The sequence below is a fragment of the Lupinus angustifolius genome, chromosome LG04, assembly GCF_001865875.1.
Source record: "Lupinus angustifolius cultivar Tanjil chromosome LG04, LupAngTanjil_v1.0, whole genome shotgun sequence".
Classification (NCBI taxonomy): domain Eukaryota; kingdom Viridiplantae; phylum Streptophyta; class Magnoliopsida; order Fabales; family Fabaceae; genus Lupinus; species Lupinus angustifolius.
Window position 1 is genome coordinate 17,357,808 of NC_032012.1, and position 20,583 is coordinate 17,378,390.

General features: G+C 34.6%; 2 protein-coding genes across 4 annotated transcripts; one reads left to right on the forward strand and one right to left on the reverse strand.

The window, feature by feature from the left end:
• On the reverse strand, positions 299 to 19,662 carry LOC109346051 (histone H4). 3 transcript variants are annotated; one of them, XM_019585411.1, is made up of 2 exons: positions 19,246 to 19,662; positions 299 to 327 (listed from the first exon to the last, which is right to left on the reverse strand). In XM_019585411.1, the coding sequence occupies exon 1, from the start codon at positions 19,557 to 19,559 to the stop codon at positions 19,248 to 19,250; it is 312 nt and encodes a 103-aa protein (XP_019440956.1). In that variant the 5' UTR covers positions 19,560 to 19,662; the 3' UTR covers positions 299 to 327; positions 19,246 to 19,247. The 3 variants fall into 3 exon arrangements, with proteins under 3 accessions (XP_019440956.1, XP_019440955.1, XP_019440957.1); XM_019585410.1 differs by lacking the exon at positions 299 to 327 and adding an exon at positions 11,472 to 11,487; XM_019585412.1 differs by lacking the exon at positions 299 to 327 and adding an exon at positions 16,847 to 16,859.
• Positions 7,860 to 17,637, forward strand: LOC109346049 (ADP-ribosylation factor GTPase-activating protein AGD7-like). Its single transcript, XM_019585409.1, has 4 exons — positions 7,860 to 8,768; positions 9,009 to 9,065; positions 15,944 to 16,436; positions 17,589 to 17,637. Exons 1-3 carry the CDS (start codon positions 7,983 to 7,985, stop codon positions 16,433 to 16,435), a joined length of 1,335 nt encoding a protein of 444 aa, XP_019440954.1. The 5' UTR covers positions 7,860 to 7,982; the 3' UTR covers position 16,436; positions 17,589 to 17,637.

Below are 20,583 nucleotides of genomic sequence, written 5' to 3' on the forward strand. Positions count from 1 at the left end.
AACCTGGCTCTTCATGTAAAACCAGGACAGTCATTGTTGAAGAATCCTTCTTTCTTGGTAGGAAAAATGTTAAATGCCAAATATTTCCCTATTTTTCTTTCCTTGAGTCCATGTGGGAGACAACCTAAGCTATACTCGGGGAGCATCATCGCCTGAAAATAAATTCTAATAAAGGGTATAAGGTGGATATTGGGTAATGGTTTGAACATTGTTGGTGTTTGCCATGATAGATCATTGGCTTCCTAAGTAGGAATGGCAACAGGGAAGATCGGGTTTGGATTTCTGCTTACCCAAACCTGAACTCGAAATCTAAAACTCAAACCCAAACCTAGGGGGTCGAAGTTAACAATATCATCCCTGAACTCATCGGGTTTCGGGTAACCCTCGCTACATTATAATATATCCCTCTTAATGTTATTCATTTATAATTTACAAGCATTGTATTCTTGTATTGTTTACATCAACAACAGCTTCTTCATATCTGATTATCATATTCCAACATTGTGGACAAAAAGGAGATACTAAATAGACTTGTTAGATTACGAAGCACCAACTCCAAATTGTGCTATAATATTTAGTTTGGGTGCCCATTTCCAATTAATCTAACATGTCAATACAAAAATACAATTTAGAATTTGCAATTCAATAAGGCAATATTTATTTATTCAATTTCACATATGTTAATTGGAGCAGGTTCGATTTCCTTGTCATCCCTATTCTTAAGCCTTTGGAAGTTTAGACCAATATCTCCAAATATTTTTGACCAAAATCATTTATTGGTTTCAACTCTTTTAAGTCAAAAGATGGTTCTCGCTAGAACATACAACTCAATAATAACATTTTTGTGCCTCTTGCTAGAGAAATTATTATAACTATTCCAACAGCTTATATGAATTATAATCATAAGCTAATATGGACTTACAAGTCCAATGCATGCTTTTTTTCTAGTAATGAGTGTTTACCATCTAGAGATGGAGTTACCCTCCAACCATGAAATGGGGTCAGGTATGTAATTATGAATGAAATAAACAATTAATTGTGAAGGACATGTGTGGAAACTTAATCTCTATCTGAGTTGGATTTTGGAGAAAAAATAAGGGAAATGAAAAACTTTATGATATCCTCGTGTGAGATGACTCTGAAGTCTTCATTTTCTTTTTTTTATCCAAAATTCAACTCGTAAACGTAACCTTGATTTATCAAACGTTTGGTGACCTAGTGACTCTCAAAGATATCCTTCCCATAATGATTAACCTTACTAAGAAAAAGGTACTCTCCTCTTGCACATGCACTATTGATTATGTAGCTTGAAATAATTCTAAATGATATGAAATAATACTTATTGTCGAGTCACAACCATGTCACTTTCTTTAGGACGTTTCATGGCACTGTCCAAAATGTGCAAGCAAAGTTATTTTCCCACAATCCATCTATCAATCCCAAAATGTCCTAAGGATTAAACAACACAATTCTTTGTCTTTGAACTCTTACTGCAATGTAAGAACCTATCTCGAATACACTCACCATAATATGCCTATCAATACCAATTCTCAAAATTCCCACAGTATGGCTACCCATGCCAAATCTATTTTCCCACAATTCATTTATCAATGTCAGTTCTCGAAATTTCCAAAATTTGGTAGCTTGTACCAACACTATTACCACAAAAATAAAGAGGAAGAAGTAGGCTAGAAATGCGTCGACATAGATTATGAGGGAGGAAGAAGAAGCCGAGTAAGAGAGTACTCAACTTGGATCAAGAAAATATGAAGGGATGAGACTTCTATTTATAGGCTTTATTTTTTTCTCGAAGTTCCTTATTTATCCTATGTGACACTTGTGAGTTGTTGTTTTTTAATTTCTTCTATGTGGGAGAGTTTTTTTATTTCACACCCAAAAATCTCCACTAATTACTACAAAAAAGCAAGTTCCAAAAATCCCTCACTTGAAATGAAAAAAAATTATTTCCGAAAATTTATATAGTCTCAATAAGATTGTGACAAAGGTGTCATGCAACTTGAACATTTGCATAGTGAATATGATCCAGATTTTAATTGGGTGACTCATAGTCTTGAACTCTATCTCCGATATCAAATCATATACAACATTTTCAAAAGTGTATGTTGTAAAGCTTGTGTGTTAAAGGTCATGCACATATATCTCAGTATACTGAATGCTCTAGAAATCTATGCCCCTAAATTTTATAAGAAGCGGCTCCACTTCCACATCCATATAAATGAGTCTATCAAGAGTACACATGTAGTTTAGGTACTCTTCTCTAATTGGAGTATAAATATCTTTAAGTGATTAACTCATCTTTACATATAATATAGGAATCATGTTCCTCATAATTTTATAGCATGTTCATTCTCATATCACTTCACAACTAGTTATTACCCATTTAACCTATTTCTTGGGATCTTTAGTCAGTTAGGTCGGGTTAACATCATGAGTGATCTTAGTTCTAAGGGCAATAATATCATACTTTTAGAAGTATTATGGATTTTTTCTCTATCTAATCCTTTTGTCAAAGGAGCTGTAAAGTTATTTTGAGTGCATGCATGATTTGCTCTAATAGTTCTTGTAGAGAGTAACTCTTACAGTGTTGTGCTTACAACATATTTGTCATTTCTTACGGTTATAAAAATGGTTCTCAATCTTTACAATAATCGTGGTACTATTACAATAGATCAACAAAGTTGATATTAGTTTTTCCCACAGGGGAATATTTGTAAGCAAGCTCATCAGCTAACTTGCTTCTTCACTAGCCATTGTTAGTGCTATCATCTCAGTTTCCATACTGGCTTGAGGCAAAATAGTTTGTTTCTTTGACTCCCAAGAACTAGTCCCACGAGCTATGCTAAATATAATCCATTGGTTGCTTTGGAATCATCTGAAAGAGTGTTCTAATTAGTATCATTGAATCCTTCTAGGATAGTTGGAAACCTTCAGTGATATAATCCAAGGTTTATTCTTTTCTTAAGATACCTCATTGCCCTTTCTATAGCATGACAATGCTCCATACTAAGTCTACTGGTAAACCTGAATAATAATACCATAACATAGGAAATATAGGGTCTATTGCAATAAGTGGCATATTGAAGGCTGCCAATGATGTTAGTATACTCAGTTTATCTTACACCTTTACTAGTGTTGCTAAAAAGTTTTACACTTGGATCATATAGTGTTCTAGCAGGTTTATAGTCAAATTATTTATATTTCTTTAAGATCTTCACATAGTGAGATTGATCCAAAGAAATTCCTTCTTTTGACCTAGTAATATGCATACCAAGGATTACACTTGTCTCTCCAAGGTCTTTTATATCAAAGTTGTTACACAACAGATTTCACATTATTCACAACATGAATATTGGAACCAAATATGAGTAGGTTGACTACACAGAAACATATGATATTGCAAATGTCATTTTCGGATTTTTAATAAATACATTTGTCACTTTCATTCACCTTTAACCCACTCGAGACAATTAAATTTTCAAAATTTTTATGTCATTGTTTAGGTGTTTGCTTAAGACCATATAGCGATGTATCTAACATGCAAACCTTATTTTCTTTCCCATGGATTACAATATCTTAAGATTGTTTGATATAGATTTCTTCTTCCAAATTACTATTTAATAAAGTGGCCTTCACATCCATTTAATGTACTACTAAACCATGTATTGCAACGAGCGACATTAGTACTCTAGTGCATGTTACTCTAGTCACAAGTCAAAATGTATCATAGAAATCTACATTAACCATTTGCCTAAAACCATTGGCTACAAGGTGAGTCTTGTAATTATCCATTGTGTCATCAAGTTTTAGTTTCTTTTTCAATACCCACTTACAACCAATAGGTTTGCAACCAAGAGACAAGTTAGTTAATGTCAGTTCTTGATAGACTCTAGAGAACCCATCTTATTATTTATGGCATCTTGTCATAAATCAATGTCCACATAAATAAAAGCTTCTTGGAGGTTGGATGGATCATCTTCTAATGTGTAGACCATATAATCATGTCTATACTCTAGCAGTTTTTGCTCTCTTACGTCTTCTAGGTTCTATTTCTAACCTTTCATTTTTATCATTATCTGTAATCAAAGGTATGTGACTATTTTATGTGCCCCCACGATTTCTCAATTTAAAAGGGAATTTATTCGCATTGAAGTCACCATCGTTAAACTCAATCATCATTTTTGCGTTAAGGTCATAAAACATGTACATCATGTTGTTTATAGAATACCCAATGAATACACATTCATTGGTTCTACTTGTGAGTTTACCTCTTTTGGGGTCTGGTATATGGACATAAGCTAGACAACCTCAAGTTCTCAAATAAGATAAATTTGGTTGTCTATTCTTAACATTTTCATATGGAGAAAATTTTCTTTTAGCCTTGGGGACTCTATTTAGCACATAGCAAACAGATAATAAAAATCCATCCCACCAAGAGGGTGTTGCACCAGAACTTAATATAATAATAGTTACAACTAATTCAGTGAATGTTCTATTCTTTCTTTTCGCTATATCATTCATTTCGGGTGAATAGGGTGCAGTTGTTTCATGAATAATATCATTCAATTTATAAAGTTTATTAAACATGTTAGGATCATACTCAATGTCAAAGAAATCAAGTTGATTTTCAATTTCATTCATATATAACTTAAACATGTCAAGCACTTCACTTTTGTTTTTCATAAGATATACACATCTAAAACCAAAGCAATCATCAATAAAAGTAAGTAATAAAATAACATTTACTATTTCTAGTTAACGTCTCATCTAATTCACATATATCATAGTGTATCAAATCTAAAGGCTCATATTCTCCCACTATTGATTTATGTGGGTTTTTTAGTTATTTTAGCTTGACTACATGATTCACAATATTCAAAATCATTTGTAGATAACTTTAGAATTAAACCTAAGCTACTCAAGCTTGAAGTTGTCCGATTGTTAATATGATAAAGTCTAGCATGCCAAATATTAAAATCACACAACATATAAACTGAATCGGAAATTTTATTCATCAAAACATCAACATTTAATTTAAATATGTTATCAGTTGTGTACCATATCCCTACAAATACCTCATTTCTAGTAAGAATATACAAGTCTATCCTATGGTCTGGGTAAAACTAGTTTTATTAAGAAGAAAACTAGAAACTAAATTCTTTCTCATCTCTAGAGTGTACATCACATCTTTGAGAATCACCTATGTAAACTTCATCTCAACATCGCTAGTTCCAGCATAGTAGTGATGTGGGAATCACCTAACATCACTTTCTTGTCATCAACATCCTTGAATGTTTTGAATATAGTACGATCATAGCAGATATGGGAGGAGGCGCCAGTATCTATCCATCATCCCTCAGATCCTCCAACCATATTAACCTCATATAATGCCGTCACAAGTGGCTCATCAATCATGTTGATTTGTGGAGGATGATATATTAGTATATTCATGCACTTGCGTGCCATATGACCTGACTTCCCACATTTAAAGTAGATTAACAAATTGTCAGAGTCATTCTTTGCAGGTGGTTTAACATACTAGACCTTCTAGGGGTTCCAATTCTTGTTTCGACTAGTGTTCTTGGTCTTACTCCCATTGCGATTCTGATTCTTAAAATTATTGCCATTAGGCTTCATAATCGCACCTGAGAATTTCTTCTTAGTGCTATTGTTGGAAACAATCAACATCTCATCTCTCTGATCTTATCTACGAGCCTCTTCCTCAATGGAAACACGAGTTATTAGAGATTCTAAAGAGAATTATTTGGTCTTTTGTCGTATAAGGTTTTTTAAGTCCTTCCAACCAGGAGGAAAATTGTCAATAATGATAGCCACTTGAAATTGCTTATTTAGGGGCATACTCTCATAAATTATTTCATGAGCAATTCTCTATATCTCATGGGACTAAAACTCTGCTGATTTATCATCAATCATCTGATATTTGAGGTAACTGATAACAACATATTTTTTAGTCTTCGCTTATTTATTATCATATTTTTTCTCAAGTGCATGCCAAATTAATTTGGCAGACTTAAATGGGTTGTAGAAATCTTAGAGATCATCAGACAACTCATTCAGAATGAAGTTCTTATATAGGTAATCATTTTCATTCAGATAGTTATATCAATAGTTAGTTTATCCTTATCCTTTTTTTGTTGCTTTTTTCAGCACCACTGGGACATCATTTTTCAGAACGTGGACAAATTTTCTCGTGGTGAGAAAAATTTCATCTTATTTTGCCACTGTTTAAAATTAGTCTCATCTAACCGAAATGGTTTGTTAAGGTCAAAGTTGTTCGACCCAATAATATTCCCTACGAATAACATTGCAATAGGAAACATCTTTAAATTGTTGATTATGTAATTTGCAACAATTATAAATAACACGAAATAATACTTATTGGTTGAGTCACGACCAGGTCGCTCTCTTTAAGATGTTGTGTGGTGCTGCCCAAAATGTCCAAACATACGAGTGTTGTGAAACATGAACTGGACATCAAACTGAAACAAGTTTAATATTAGGTTCAATCGATTAAACCATCTGTCAGATTAGATGATTTCATATATAATTAATCATTTTTATTTATAAATATATAATTATATAAAAATACAAAAAATTAATAATTATGTATAATATAATTAAGTAATATATCTCTATATTTTTTTAGTAGAGTAAAATAAAATATTAGTATAGTGTTCCATTTTTTAAAATTTTATGTGAACTACGTGGTTCACTTCCTGGGTTATTCTAGTGTAATCGGGTTTAACACAATCAGACCGAAATTTTTGCAGCCTAAATTGGTCCAACCCTACATTTAGTTAAGACTACAAACTAATGTTATTTTCAATTCCGGTGAATGGTCTCAATCTTGTCGTCCCTATGATAAATCCTATTATCACAACACTGAAGCATATTATCAATCTTATCGTCCTTAGGATAAAGTAGCTCAATTTTATGTTTACGATTCTTAATGCATTGTTATAATCGATCTCGAACACGCTCATCAAAATATGATTATCACTATCAATTTCGAGATATTCACATTATGGCTACCAATGCCAATTCTATTTTCACATAATCTAATTACGAGTATCAATTCTCACAATTTGGTTGTGTGTCAATTCTTGTACACAGAAAGAAAGAGAGAGAAGTAGGCTGTAAATGTATCGACAAAGATTATGAGAGAGAGAGAGAAAAGAAGTCGAGTAAGAGAATACTCAACTTGGGACAAGAGAATATGAAGGAGAATCTTCTATTTATAGTTTGGACTTTTTTCTAAGTTCCTCGCTTATCCTGTGTGGCACTTGTTTTTTTTTAATTCCTACTATGTGGGACTTATATGTTTTTTGATTTCACACTCAAATGTTTTCACTAATTGCTACCAAAAAAACAAAAAACAAGTTCAACCATGCACTGCTTGTTATAATGCTCGGTGTAAAGGATAAAAACGGATGGGGATCATATGTCTTCATTCATGTCACACTTAGTATCTCAAGCCAATAGAAAAACTTCATTCATTTAAAAAATTATAAAAACAAAAATTAATATTTTAATATTATTTTATGAAGTTAATTGATTCGAAACATGATGCCGCAAAAATTATGAGACATGTGATCCTTATTCTGATAAAAAATATGCCCTGTTTGTTGTAACCCTTTCATGCAAAGGATAAAAATCTCATTTTCCATTTCTTAATTTCTTCTTTACTCTCTCTGTGAGAGTTAGAAGACAAAAAAAACGTTGATAAAATAATGACTATTTTTAGTCTCTCATCAGAGATTTTGCACATTAATTTGATATTTTTAGAACAACAAAAAAACATATACATGGAAATAAACACAATTACCTGTTTTCCATAATTAACACATTCCAACCAATCGTGTTTATCATTTTAGCTTCATTCAATTCATTCCCTTTTCCACAATTCTCTTTCTTCCCATTAATCATCAGAGATCCATCCATTCATGGCAGCAGCACGGCGTCTCGGCGACCTTCAATCCGAACCCGGCAACAACATCTGTGTCGATTGCTCCCAAAAGAACCCTCAATGGGCCTCCGTCTCCTACGGCGTCTTCATGTGTCTCGAATGCTCCGGCAAGCACCGCGGCCTCGGCGTTCATATTTCCTTCGTACGATCCGTTAACATGGACTCCTGGTCCGAAATCCAGATCAAGAAAATGGAAGCTGGTGGCAATGACAAACTCCACGAGTTCCTTGCACGTTACGAAATCCCTAAGGAAATCGATATAGTCACAAAATATAACACCAATGCTGCTTCTGTGTATAGGAATCGAATCCAAGCGATCGCTGAAGGCCGCGGGTGGCGCGATCCTCCTGTCATTAAGGAGATTCTCACGGGAAAGCAGACCAGCGGTGGGGGTGGTAGTGGTGGTGGTGAGGGGGGAGGTTTTCGTAGGAATAACGGAGGGTGGGAGGATGATTGGGGTGTTGATGATAGTTTTGGGAATTCGGGTGATATTAGGCGTAACCGTTCGACCGGGGATTTCAAGAGAGGTGGTGGTGGTATGCCGGTGAGGTCGAGGTCGACGACGGACTTTGCGCGATCGGAATGGGAGGCTTCGGCGGCGAATAAGGAGAGTTTTTTTGCGAGGAAGATGGCGGAGAATGAATCAAGATCTGAGGAGCTTCCACCATCGAAGGGTGGAAAATATGTTGGGTTTGGATCGAGTCCCACACTTTCTTCTCAGAGGAGCAACCAGCAAAACGATTATTTTTCTGTCGTTTCTCAGGTGGCTCTGAATTTTTCAAGTTCCTTTACTTTTTGTTGTGAATTGATTTAATTGATATGGTATGATGCTGTAATTAGAACAATGATCTATTTAGCAGCGAGGGAGAGTTGTTGTTTCTTCTTCTATTTGCTATGACCGTAAAACTATTATTTCATTATAACATATTGTATTTATGTTTGTTCTTGAAACACTTACCTCTTAGAGATAGCTTACTCCTAAAATTAACGTGTTTGTGATCAGGGGATTGGTAAGTTGTCGTTGGTTGCTGCCTCTGCGGCTCAAGAGATCACTTCTAAGGTATTTGCATATGTACTCTTTTCATTAAGGCAAATTATATATATACATATATAATTGCCTTTGTTTTTCATGTAAAGCTTATTGGATATTCCTGCCATGCAACATTTGAGTGTCTTGACTCATGTAGAGTTTATGTTTGGTTTTCTTTTTTTAATATAAGATAATCTTGTGTCTTTGACACATAAAAGTAATTTAATGAAGAAGGAATTAATGAGGCAAAAATTAATGTTTTTCATCCACATTGATGTTTATGGGATTTGAAAATGTTCCTTGTAAGTTCGGACAAATCTTTTCACTATCTAAAAAGTGTTTAATATATTAAACTTTAGTTATCTAAAAAGTCTATTAAATCTAATCTAGTCTACTTAATTATATTATATAAATTTAATTTAATTTTTAATATTAAATAAGTATAATTAAAAATATTTTTATTATTCTATTTAAAGACATGTATGTTGGTTTATTTTAAAGTCTTATGTCATAATAGCACTTTAAATAAGCTAATAAATTAGGTAAGACTTTTTAAACAAATTAGATATAAGTTTTTAAAAAAAGTTAAACATATAAACAAGTGAGGCTTAGAATGTTATATTTTATATAAGTTTGGCTTATTTTCACTAGTAAAACAATTCTTCCCACAAATTTTGATATGAAAGATATTGATTGTCATAGGCATTGAGATCCATAAGAACATACCACAATGATTTCTTGGATAGTCGCATAAGGCCTGTATTAACAAAATTCTTGAGATATTTCAGGTGAAGGATTGTTCACCAAGTGCGCCCATTGTGAAGGGCGACAGGTTCAACTTGAACCGATGCCCTAAAGTGCTTGAAAGGGAACAAATAAAAATTATTCCATTGCATTTGTACAAGGCGTGACATTTACAAGCCTAGAATTGCATTTGTTGCCTAAGTGCTTGGGAGATATCAAAGTGATCTACGATTTGAACATTGTAAAGTTTAAAAGAAATTATTGAGGCATCTTCACGGATCTCAAGTTACATATTAAAATAGTTAAGCTTTTGTTAGTAATAGGAAATAAGTCTTGTTGTCTTTCCATTGATCAAGAACATGTAAATATATACATGAGGAATGAGCTCAACGCCCCATAGGTTACTCCCAAAATTATGCTTACAGATACGCTAACAATATAGCAGATCTCAACAATATGTTACAAATATGTAAACAATATATCAAATGCAAAACTTCGTAAACTACCTCCACAAATCCCTCATAATCATATCTTGCTTAATATGTGATAATTAGCATGAGACAAAATCTCAGCACATTACCCCCCTCAAGGTGAGGCATGCAAGTCGTGGATTCCCAACTTGCCTAATAAGAGCACGAATTGTTTGGTGCCAAGAGCTTTAGTGAAGAAATCAACCAACTGAGTTTGAGTAGGAACGTAAGAGGGATGAATGGTATGCCTGAGAATCTCGTTCCGAATATAATGACAATCCACTTCAATGTGCTATGTTCTCTCATGAAAAACTGGATTCTTAGCTATGTATAGAGCGGCTTGACTGTCACAATAGAGACGCATTGGGTGAGGGTGTAACACCCCAAGACTGGAAAGAACGTCTTTTAACCATTTTAATTCGCTGGTGATGTTGGCCATAGAGCGGTACTCCGCTTCAACCGAGGACTTGGATGTCGTGTACTGCTTCTTAGTTTTCCACGATATTGGTGAGTGTCCAAGTTGAATGAACCAACCACTAAGTGATCTCTGAGTGAGTGGACAACATGCCCAATCAGAATCACACCAACCATATAAACTCAAATTACTGCTTCTCCTCATGAGAATACCTTGCCCAAGATTTCCTTTTAAGTAACAAACGACCCTTAAGGCTGCCTGCCAGTGTTCTTCTCTGGGTTGCTGCATAAACCGAGACAGTATATGAACGCAGTAATAGAGATCAGGGCGAGTGAAGCATAAGTAGATGAGACGCCCAACAAGCCGTCGATATTGGGAAGAATCAGATAACAAAGGGCCAACTGCAAGTGCTAAACGATGGTGTTGCTCAATGGGAATGAGAGCTGGTTTGGCCCCAAGTAAACATGTTTCATTAATAATATCCAAGGCGTATTTCCTTTGACATAAGAAAATACCTGTAGGAGACCGTGCAACCTCCACTCTAAGAAAATACTTTAATTTGCCCAAATCCTTCATATGAAAACAAGTATGAAGATAAAGCTTAAAATGTTGAATAGAATCGGGATCATTACCTGAAATTATCAGGTAATCAACATACACCAAAACCACAAGATCTACATAGTCACGATGTAAAGTGAACAATGAATAATCAGAATAAGACTTTGAAAAACCATAACCAAGTAGAGCAGTAGAGAGTTCGGCAAACCAACACCTTGGAGCTTGACGTAAACCATAAAGAGATTTACTAAGTTTGAAAACCATGCTTGGAGTTTGCACCAGGAAACCAGGTGGCAGTTTCATGTATACATCCTCCTTGAGGTCTCCATGAAGAAAAGCATTGTGGACATCCATTTGATGAAGTTCCCAATGCTTAGTAGCAGCAACGGCCAACACGGTGCGAATAGTAACCATCTTTGCCACCGGGGTGAAAGTTTCAGTGTAATCTATTCCTTCAATTTGGTGATTCCCAAATATGACCAACATGGCTTTAAATCTTTCAATGGCTCCATCGGAGTGATATTTTATTTTGTAGACCCATTTGCAACCGAGAGCCTTCTTACCTGGAGGCAAGGTGGTTAAGGTCCATGTATTAATGAGTTGAAGGGATTGAGTCTCACTTTGCATGGCTTCACGCCATTGCACATGTTGGACAGCTTAGGAGAAATGTATAGGCTCTTGTTCAGAACTAACGGCCGCAAGAAATGGACGATGATGGGGAGAAAATTTATCATAAGTGACATAGTGTGCTAAAGGATAACGCGTACCTGAGGAATGTGATGGAGGAGAAGAACTGGCGGGTGAGTTTTATTTTATCATGGTGTTTGTCACATAGTCATGTAGCTTCACTGAAGATTGTTTGAGGTGATGTCCACGTCCAAGGTTATTTTCTGTTGTAGAGGCAGGTTCTTGTGCCGCATTGGGCCCTATTTCATTTTGGACACCTTGATCTTTTGCCACGGATTCAGAGATGGGTTCCATTGCTGCATTGGTTACCATGTCAGTATGGACACCTTGATCTGCTTGTACAGATATAATGAGTGGATCGTGTGCAGCAATGTTTCCCCCCTTTGCGTCAAGACTTTCACGGTAGCGTACACCAGGAAGAGGCGTGTCATCAAGACCTGCATCAATGTTGGTCATGAGTGGGCCTGGCTGAATACTATTTCTCTCAGCAGCAAATGCTGTAATTGTAAAAGGAAATTCATTCTCAACAAATTGTACATCTCTAGAAACAAAGAAAACATTTTTCTCGAGATCAAACAATTTCCATCCTTTTTGACCGTAAGGATACCCCACAAAAATACACTTACGAATTTGACTTAGAACTTATCTCCATGTCTACCTTGATTATGCGCATAACATAATGACCCAAACACTCTTAAGTGTGCATAGGCAGGAGGTTTTTCGTGAATCATTTCATAAGGTGTCTTGCCATTAAGAAGTAAGGAAGGTGTAAGATTGATCAAGTATCCTGCAGTTAAAATACATTCACACCAAAAACGAATTGGAAGGTTCCCTTGAAATAAGAGTGCCCGTGCAACATTGAGTATGTGTTTATGTTTCCTTTCTACTCTTCCATTCTGTTGTGGTGTTGTAGTGCATGATGTTTGATGAATAATGTCATGTTTAAGAAAATATGATTTTAAGCAAGTAAACTCGATCTCATTATCACTTCTAACTATCTTGATTTGTTTATTATATTGTCTTTCAACGAGAGCAAATAAATTCAACATTGTTTGTGATACTACCCTCTTCTCATGCAGCAAATATACCCATACAACTTTAGAGTAATCGTCTACTATTATCAAAAAATAAGATGCACTAGAAGATGAAGGTGTTCTATAGGGTCCCCATAAATCACAATGAACCAAATCAAAACTAGCTGATGCATGATAATTACTCAAAGGAAACTTTTCTTTTGTTTGTTTTGCTTTTGCACAAATTTCACAAACTTTATTCAAACATTCACTCTTAGCACTACTACTTATATTAGGGAGTAAACAAGCCACTTTAAAAGAAGGATGTCTCATGCGTTGGTGCCAAAGGTCAAGTTGACCTTCTGTCCTTGCTTGATGAGCTTTCACACTTTGAACACCATGATAAAAATAAAGCCCATCCTTTCGTTCACCCGCACCAATCAGCATCCTCGAAGTGTGGTCCTGTATAACACATGACTTGTCAGTAAATTGGAAAGTACAATTTGATGCATCTATCATTTGTGATACTGAAATTAAATTGCAATTTACTTTTGGCACATATAGGACATTTTCTAGCTTGAGACCCCCATTGAGAATTATTGTTCCTTCTTTGGTGGCAATTACTCGTTCACCATCTGGTAGTCCCACGGGACATCCTTGGATATTTCTATGTTTCCACAGACTCTTCAAGTTTCCTGTCATATGATTAGATGCGCCAATGTCTATAATCCATGAGTTACAAGAATTCTTACCAGTCATCTTCTCATTCTCATTTATTTTATGAGTGTTTAGCATGTCAACAAGGGTCTGCCATTGCTCATTGTTGAGTCCTGTCAATCCTGATTTTCCAATTTTTGTGTCACTTTCTTCTGCAACATGCGTTGCATTAGCACGAACTACTCCTCCTCGTCCTCATCCACAAGAAGGTCCACGTCGTTGTTGGCGTCTACCATTGGTTCCACCTTCTTTCCGCGCACATTCACCCCACCAGTCAGGGTATCCAATAATTTGGAAGCAGTTTCTGCTCTCATGTCCTACTCTGCCACAGTGTGAACATATCATGGATCTGTCCTTTGAATCTGGTCTCCCTTTAATCTTAAGTCCTGCTTTTACAGCAAGACCCATGACTTCTCATCTTTCTTCTTTTGATCTCATGATTGTCTTCATTCTCTCTTCTTGAACCAACATAGCACATACCCTATTCAATATGGGTAATGGATCAGCAACCAATACATTAGAACGTATTGTACCATAGCTCACATCATCAAGGCCCATCAAGAACTGATGAACCCTCTTCTCTTCTTTTTTCAAGTTTAGGTGCAATATCACATTTGCATCCTCCACATGAACACCTTGGAATCTGTTCATAGTTTGCAAGTTCGTCCTAAAGTGATTTTAATTTGCCAAAGTATGCAACCATGGTCACTCTGTGCTGCTTACAATCTGCTAGATCAGCTTTTAGTTGCTGAATTCTCGACCCATTGACAACCGAGAAGCGTTCTCGAATATCTTCCCATAGCTCATTTGCATCTTCCATGTATCTCACGGTTGATCGCAGGGTAGGCTCAATCGTATTCATTATCCATGAAAGAAGCATGGACTGGACTGTCCACCAATCTTCTATCTCTGCAGCGTTTTCATCTGGTTGAGTGAGAGTTCCATCCATAAACCCCCACTTTCGTCGTGCACGCAGAGAAATTCGTATGGCTCGAGCCCATTCATCGTAATTCTCTCCCCGCAGCTGCACCTGTGTAATCATGCTTCCGGGGTTGTCGTTCGAATTCAAGTCATATGGTGATGGAAACTTCTTGTTTCCATCTGTCACAGATTTATCTGCTCCTGCCATCACGACTCAAATACTTTCTAGGATTTTACTATTTCAGAGCCCGTATGGCTCTGATACCATAATAGAAAATAAGTCTTGTTGTCTTTCCATTGATCAAGAACATGTAAATATATACATGAGGAATGAGCTCAACGCCTGACAGGTTACTTACGCTAACAATATAGCAGATCTCAACAATATGTTACAAATATGTTAACAATATATCAAACGCAAAACTTCCTAAACTACCTCCACAAATCCCTCATAATCGTATCTTGCTTAATATGTGATAATTAGCATGCGACAAAATCTCAGCTCATTAGTTAGTTGGTTAGTTAATTTGGTTAGGATAATTAGTGTTTTCTTCCCTTTATATAGATGATTCAATGTAACTCATTTCTATTATTTTACCCCAATTATATTTTTTCATTCCTTCATTTTCACATAACGATATTTGGAGAAGCGGAAAGAAATTATTAGTTGCTACTTCCACTATGGAAGTTTTCTTTTCTTGCTTTGAAGTAACATCATTGCGAGTCTAGAACTGGTGGTCAATTACATCATTGAGCAATAGGTGACAAATTCAGTTAATTACCAAAATCTGCAATGATCAATGAGATTGGGTGCACCAAACTTGGATTTTGTAGATTTAAGCAAGAATTTACTGATAGGAAGAAGTGGGGACATTTCTCTTATTTGTGATTGGGTGTAAGATTTATCGTATGCCAAGAAATCAATGTTACTACTGGTCCTTGGAAATTGAACTCACTGATGTTCACTTTTGCCTGAGAATGTTGCTCACTAAAGGACAAGTGGTCATACACTCTAGTAATTTTACAGTTATATCAATTATAATTCTTAAGTATGTGTGAGTTTAAGTTAACAAATAAGAAAAATTAGAAAAACCATTCAAGAAAAGGTTGTGTTTGAATGCTTGCATCGTGGCAAAGGAACTTCTTGAAACCTTCACTTTGTTGGGATTTCAGACTACCATTCCCTTATCTTTTTAAGGCTAAGGATTAAAAAGCATTTCTTTTAAGGTCAAGGATTATGCATATGTAGAATCTCATTTTATACTTTTCTTCTATAGAAATGTGGGGAAAGCCAAAATTTTCTTGCTTGTTATACTTTTCATGGAAATTTTGTTATTTCTATTTTTTCTTTGCCCAAATAATGTTATTTGATCTTTGTTTCAGGTCAAAGAAGGTGGTTATGATGACAAAGTCAATGTTGTCTCTCAGAAGACATCAGAGATTGGACAAAAGACATGGGGTATAATGAAAGGGGTCTTGGCTATGGCTTCACAGAAGGTTGAGGAGTTGGCTTCAGATACTCCAAATTCCAAGACTAGTAACTTGCAGAGAAATGAGAATAATAGAAATGCTTCAAATCATAATTTCAATCAAGAGAACAAAGGCTTGAATTCTCCAATGGGAAAAGAACAATCGTCATCAGGGCAAGTTAAAACTCATAGCTCAATAAGCTCTTGGGATGACTGGGACAACAAAGATAGTAAGAAGGAAGAACCAGCTAAAGGATCAACTACTCATAACAATGATGATTGGGCTGGTTGGGATGATGCCAAAGATGATGGATTTGATGTCTTTTATGAAGGTGCGTCTAATAGGAAAGGTGCTGGTCATAACAAAAAATCAGATTCAACCTGGACAGGGGGTGGCTTTCACTAAGGTTTGTAAATTATGCAATACTTCTTAACACACCTCTTCTCTTTGAACTAATAAGGTTAAAGGACTAAAGAATGGAATGAATAACATTGAGGGTTGAGGGTTTAACTATTATCCACAACAAATTTAAAAAAAAAAGTCATATAGTAGTTTAATGGTTAGTTTGAACTGTTTGGAGCTACATTTTCTTCCCAAATTTAATAATACTTCATATACTTGTTGTTTTTTCATTACTCATAAAAATAAAATATAATTAAATATACATTATCTTTACATTTTCTAGTCAATAAGAATGAAATGGTACATGGAGTGCTATAAAGTTTGAGATAGAATATGACCTCCCGAATGGATTAAGGAAGGGAGTAAAAGAGGTTGGATGTTTGACCCTAACCCACAATGAATACTAGCATTTGACTTTAAAAAAATGCTCTTACTTTTCTCTAAGTAACTCATATTTTACACAATATCTCCTTTCGTTATGCAATAATAAGATTGCTGCTTAACGATTAGGAGGTCATGTTATCAAATCCCGGAAATAAACTAACTTGTGAGTAAAATTTTGTACATTTATTATTTCCAAACTCCACTAAGTGAAAGCTTATGCAACAGTTGTTTCCCTTTGTAACTTCCATGACCACACATAATGGACTGTGAATACATGAAACACTCACAACAACGAATATTAATATACTATATTTGTCTATAAAAATAATTGTTACTCCTTATATTTTCTCTAAGTAGCTCATATTTTACACAATATCTCCCTTAGTTATGTGGTTGTTTCTTAACGATTACGAGATCACGTTTTCAAATCCTGAAAACAAACTAACTTTTGCTTATAGGATAAAACTATATATATCTACCTTTCTCAAATCGTACGTGAAAGGTTATGCAACAATTGTTTCCCTTTTTAACTTCCATGACCACGCTTAATGGACTTCCAATGCATGAAACTTGTTTGTGTGAGTTGTGGTCTTGTGGAAGAAGAATAGGGAAATAGCATGGGCTGCATGAAAAGACTCACCATCTTGCGATTGGAGATCTTTATTTGTGATTTTATTGTGTTATTATTTTTGTATCTAATGTAAGTTTAGTTCTTCTGATTTCCACTACATAGTTTGAAATAATATATCACTTGTTATACTTCTTGGACCAGGTTTGATCCATTTCTATTACCAGTTTCGTGATTGTTCTGTAAATGACAAGAATAAGGTAGCTTTCGGACTGATGGCATGCAAGCTGAGCAGAGGTGCCGCTAAAAATGATGTGTGACCCGCCAGTAAAGTTAGGGCCGGTCCGTGAGGATGTGCGCAGAAGGCCCATAATTATTTTTCTTTATATAATTATTTTTATTTCTATATAACAAAGTATATGTTATTGTTTTTATTTTTATAAAAATTTGTTGTGTTGTGAATTATTATTATTATTTTTCACATAAATTTGTTCAATAATTTTTTGGTTGTATCATTAGTTTATATTATCGTATAAATGAGGTATAATTGAAATAAGGATTTGATTTTAAATAAGAAAAATATGAAATTTTTTAATGCTCATTAATATCATCTTGTAAAATTATATTTGATCACAAGCCCAATAACTAACAATAATCGAACTCGAAAAGAAAGTATATCTTATATTCTCACAATTTGATATATATTATTGTATAAATATTACATCATTAAATCATTTTAATATATAATAAGTGCTCATTTTTATTTTGTTATCGCAATATATGTGTACTCCTCAATTTGATCAAAATTTAATATTCAAGCTTCGTATATTTAAATAAGAGACTTATTGGCCTATAAAATGTTACGACATTCATTTGATTAGGTAGAACTGTTAGGGATTTTGAAATATGTTATTATATGAAGTCTCACATTGCCTAGAATTGGACAGGTGGGCCCATGAGTATGCTAAGGTTTGTAATCCTTATTCTCTAATAATATATAGAGGTAGCCGCTCAACGCTTCCGGGGATGTAGGTACAATTGGCCGAAGTTCGTTACTAAATCTCTTATGTTATTCTTTTGTCTCCTCTATACTATTTACTATTTAATTGTTCGCTTGTTCCCAACAATTGGTATTATAGCCAATTGGTAAATGACTCTTAACTCATACGTTCAATCTTATGTCCTATATGACGGGTTGAGTTTTGTAAGAAAATGGAGGGAAATAGAAGACTCTAGAGTTATATTAGTGTAGTCCATAGCTCTCATTTTCTATTTCCATTCCATTCCAAAACTCAACTCATAAACATTCCATAAATAACTGAGGTTAGGGTTTGCTAACTAATGTGTTGATAGATACCCTCTATGAAATGCTTCCTTTATCAGTCGACTACTGCATGAATTTCATATTTTTGAACCTATGGTGTTTCTACTTCTTTCTGATTCACCAAGTTTTAGTTAAAAGTCCTGAGTTGTGGGTTTTATTTTTCTATGTATGATTAATACAAGTGATAGGGATCAAACTCCTCTAATTTGAGAAATTGATGGTGTATTCACCCTTGAATTGATATAGTAGATCATAAGATCCGAAATACTTTTTTTTCCTAAGATTATTGTTCATAGACATCACATAGAAATAACATCTGAGCAAATTAATATCAAATTCAAGCCAGTGGTGATTACAGAAAATAAAATTTAATTTAGCATAAGTAGATGTATTAAAAATAGAGAAATTGAATCAAGATTGTTTCAAAGAAGGAAACAACACTATCATTCCCATTTCATTCAGATCCAACATTACAATCCAACCACTAAAAACTACAAAGTAACCAAACATTCACAAGAAACCCCAAAACCAAAAAACAATTAACCACCAAACCCATAAAGGGTCCTTCCCTGTCTCTTCAAAGCATAAACAACATCCATAGCAGTAACAGTCTTCCTCCTAGCATGCTCAGTATAAGTAACAGCATCACGAATCACATTCTCTAGAAAAATCTTCAACACCCCACGAGTTTCTTCATAAATCAAACCACTAATTCTCTTCACACCTCCTCTCCTAGCCAAACGACGAATCGCAGGTTTTGTGATTCCTTGAATGTTGTCACGAAGAACCTTTCTATGCCTCTTCGCTCCTCCCTTTCCTAAACCCTTGCCTCCTTTTCCTCGACCAGACATGGTGAATTAAAGAAAGGTGTTGAAATGACAGAAATTGTGAGAGCTAGCACAAATGGGTTTTGTATTGTGGGTTCAATTTTTGATTTTGATGTGGGAATTGGTGTGGTTGGGGTTGTTTATATAGAGAAATGGTTTGAGTTTGGTGGGTGATTTGTGTTTTTTAAAAGTAGTTTTTGGCGGTTGATTTTGTTGTTATGGACGGTGGAGATTGGTATCCTAGTGATTTTATTTTGGAGGATTTGGCACGTTGATTGGTTTAGATTGACGGTGGTTGTTAGTTCTTGGGTATTTTGATGATGATATATGTGGATTGATGACGTGGTATCTTTTTTGGGAAATGGCAAGGTCTTTTGTTATTGTTTTTCCTTCCAGTGGAATACATCTGCTGACTAGGGATCTGATGACTATGGATGATGGCAAGGGACGTGGGCGGATGCACTAGTGTTTTTCTGTATCCAAATTTACAATATTTATAGGTACTCGTGTGGATAGTTGATATTTATGAATACTTAATGAGTTTTTAATTTTAATTATATATTTATATAATTTGTAATAATCAATATGTTAAAATAATTATTACATAATTAATATGATAGTTATATGATAAATTTATGATCATAGTCAAATATTTATCAATTATTATGAAATAATAATAAAATATATGATATATAATCTGAAAATAATAAAATATATATATAAAAATTTAATTAAAAATTAAATATATAAATTTGTAAGTACCTGCGGAGCGGGTATCACAAAACTCGCTTTCGCCCATATGTTATTATTGCGGGTACCTGTTATGGGTATTTCTACTGGTACCCATATGTCGGGTTTTTTGTCATTCCTACTAGTGAATCATACAATATATTTATCAATGTATCATTAATTATGTTTAATTTAAAATATATTAAAATTAAAATTTAAATAATTAAATATTTTTGATCAATAAAAAATAGTGGTATATGATATGGTACACTCTTCTGTATGTTACATAACCAAGAAATGGAATCTGTGGCTATTAGCT

Coding starts and splice junctions, on each gene's coding strand:
- LOC109346051 (XM_019585411.1), bottom strand. CDS start 19,559: ATGTCTGGTCGAGGAAAAGGAGGCAAGGGTTTAGGAAAGGGAGGAGCG.
- LOC109346049 (XM_019585409.1), top strand. CDS start 7,983: ATGGCAGCAGCACGGCGTCTCGGCGACCTTCAATCCGAACCCGGCAAC. Junction 8,769..9,008: donor ATTTTTCTGTCGTTTCTCAG/GTGGCTCTGAAT, acceptor GTTTGTGATCAG/GGGATTGGTAAGTTGTCGTT. Junction 9,066..15,943: donor CTCAAGAGATCACTTCTAAG/GTATTTGCATAT, acceptor TCTTTGTTTCAG/GTCAAAGAAGGTGGTTATGA.